The sequence below is a fragment of the Trichinella spiralis genome (assembly GCF_000181795.1).
Source record: "Trichinella spiralis strain ISS 195 chromosome Unknown Scfld6, whole genome shotgun sequence".
Classification (NCBI taxonomy): domain Eukaryota; kingdom Metazoa; phylum Nematoda; class Enoplea; order Trichinellida; family Trichinellidae; genus Trichinella; species Trichinella spiralis.
This window is the reverse complement of record NW_003526945.1, coordinates 2861513-2862682: the sequence shown is the minus strand read 5'-3', so window position 1 is coordinate 2862682 and position 1170 is coordinate 2861513. Positions and strand designations below refer to the sequence as shown.

At 34.1% G+C, this 1170-nt stretch overlaps 1 protein-coding gene across 1 annotated transcript; it reads right to left on the bottom strand.

The window, feature by feature from the left end:
* Positions 1-113: 113 nt before the first annotated feature.
* Tsp_10706a (hypothetical protein) lies at positions 114-1106 on the bottom strand (the record flags this gene model as incomplete). Its single annotated transcript, XM_003373671.1, has 3 exons — positions 114-526; positions 727-843; positions 909-1106. Coding segments are annotated over 3 exons (728 nt in total), but the record flags the coding sequence as incomplete, so codon positions are not given.
* Positions 1107-1170: the final 64 nt, after the last annotated feature.

The window sequence follows — 1170 nt, the reverse complement described above, 5'->3', positions numbered from 1 at the left end:
TACAGCATCTTATAAAACATGACAATCAATTATTTACTGTAAGAAAAGAAAAGAATACAGAACCTCAGTACAAAACATATGAATGCAAAGCGATGTAGAGTTTTTTTAAACAACTACACCACCGCTTGTTGTGAAAGTACAAAAATACTCACTTCCCAAAGGCGAAAGATGTCGTCAAAGGTAAATTCTCGCTTGAACAACACCAAAAGCCAACGAAAGCAAAAAAACATCTCACCAGAATCTTTGCTTTCTGAAAATGTACAAATCAAAATGGACAAATCCGTTTGAAAATTAATATTTGAGCTACTCAAATATTCGCTGAGCCTTGGATTGACCACATCAAGAAGACATCGCAGCTGACAAAATTGCGATTTGATGCTGCTCTGATTCAGCTCAAAATTGGTGCCTGACTTTTCCATAAAATGAACAAACGCCCAAAATGCATCCACTTCGTCTTCAAAAATCATCAACAACGGCGACAACAAATCAGACATACCTTGTACGTATCCTATGCAAAACAGATAACCTGTTTATATAACATATATATATATATATATATATATATATATATATATCAACTTAACGCATTTCATAAAATGCATTTTTTAACAAATGAGCACAGTATCAATTCTTAATATGTAAATTATTTCTAAAGCACAAAAATTAAACTTATACAGTCCATAAAATTTATCATCGAATTCTCAAGTCAATTGTTCAACTTCGTACCCAAATCAAAGTGATACATCATGTATGTCATCAATAAACATGACAGCAATGTTAAATTCGCATTCTCCGCTCCTTCGTAATAAGAATGCGTACGATCGGTACGTGCAACATCCTTTTCTTCAAATAAAAAACTACGATAAAGAGGCAATAATAGTTCACAGGATAAAAAACAAATCACCAACCAATCAAATCTTTGTATTTGCGAAAATCAGTCCAACGACTAGCTTGATCCTCATCGACCAGTTGCCACTGTTCTCGTAGGCGAAGGTATCGCTGTTCAAAATCCAACTGCTTTTGTTCACACTGCTCTTTTGTCCACGACCACTGGTACATTCCCAATAAATATTTCCATACGGTCTTGCGAAGTTCCGGCACATACCCTTCAAAATGAATTTTATTTAACATTTAATCTAGAATAAACAAAACACATTTTCCATCATACAC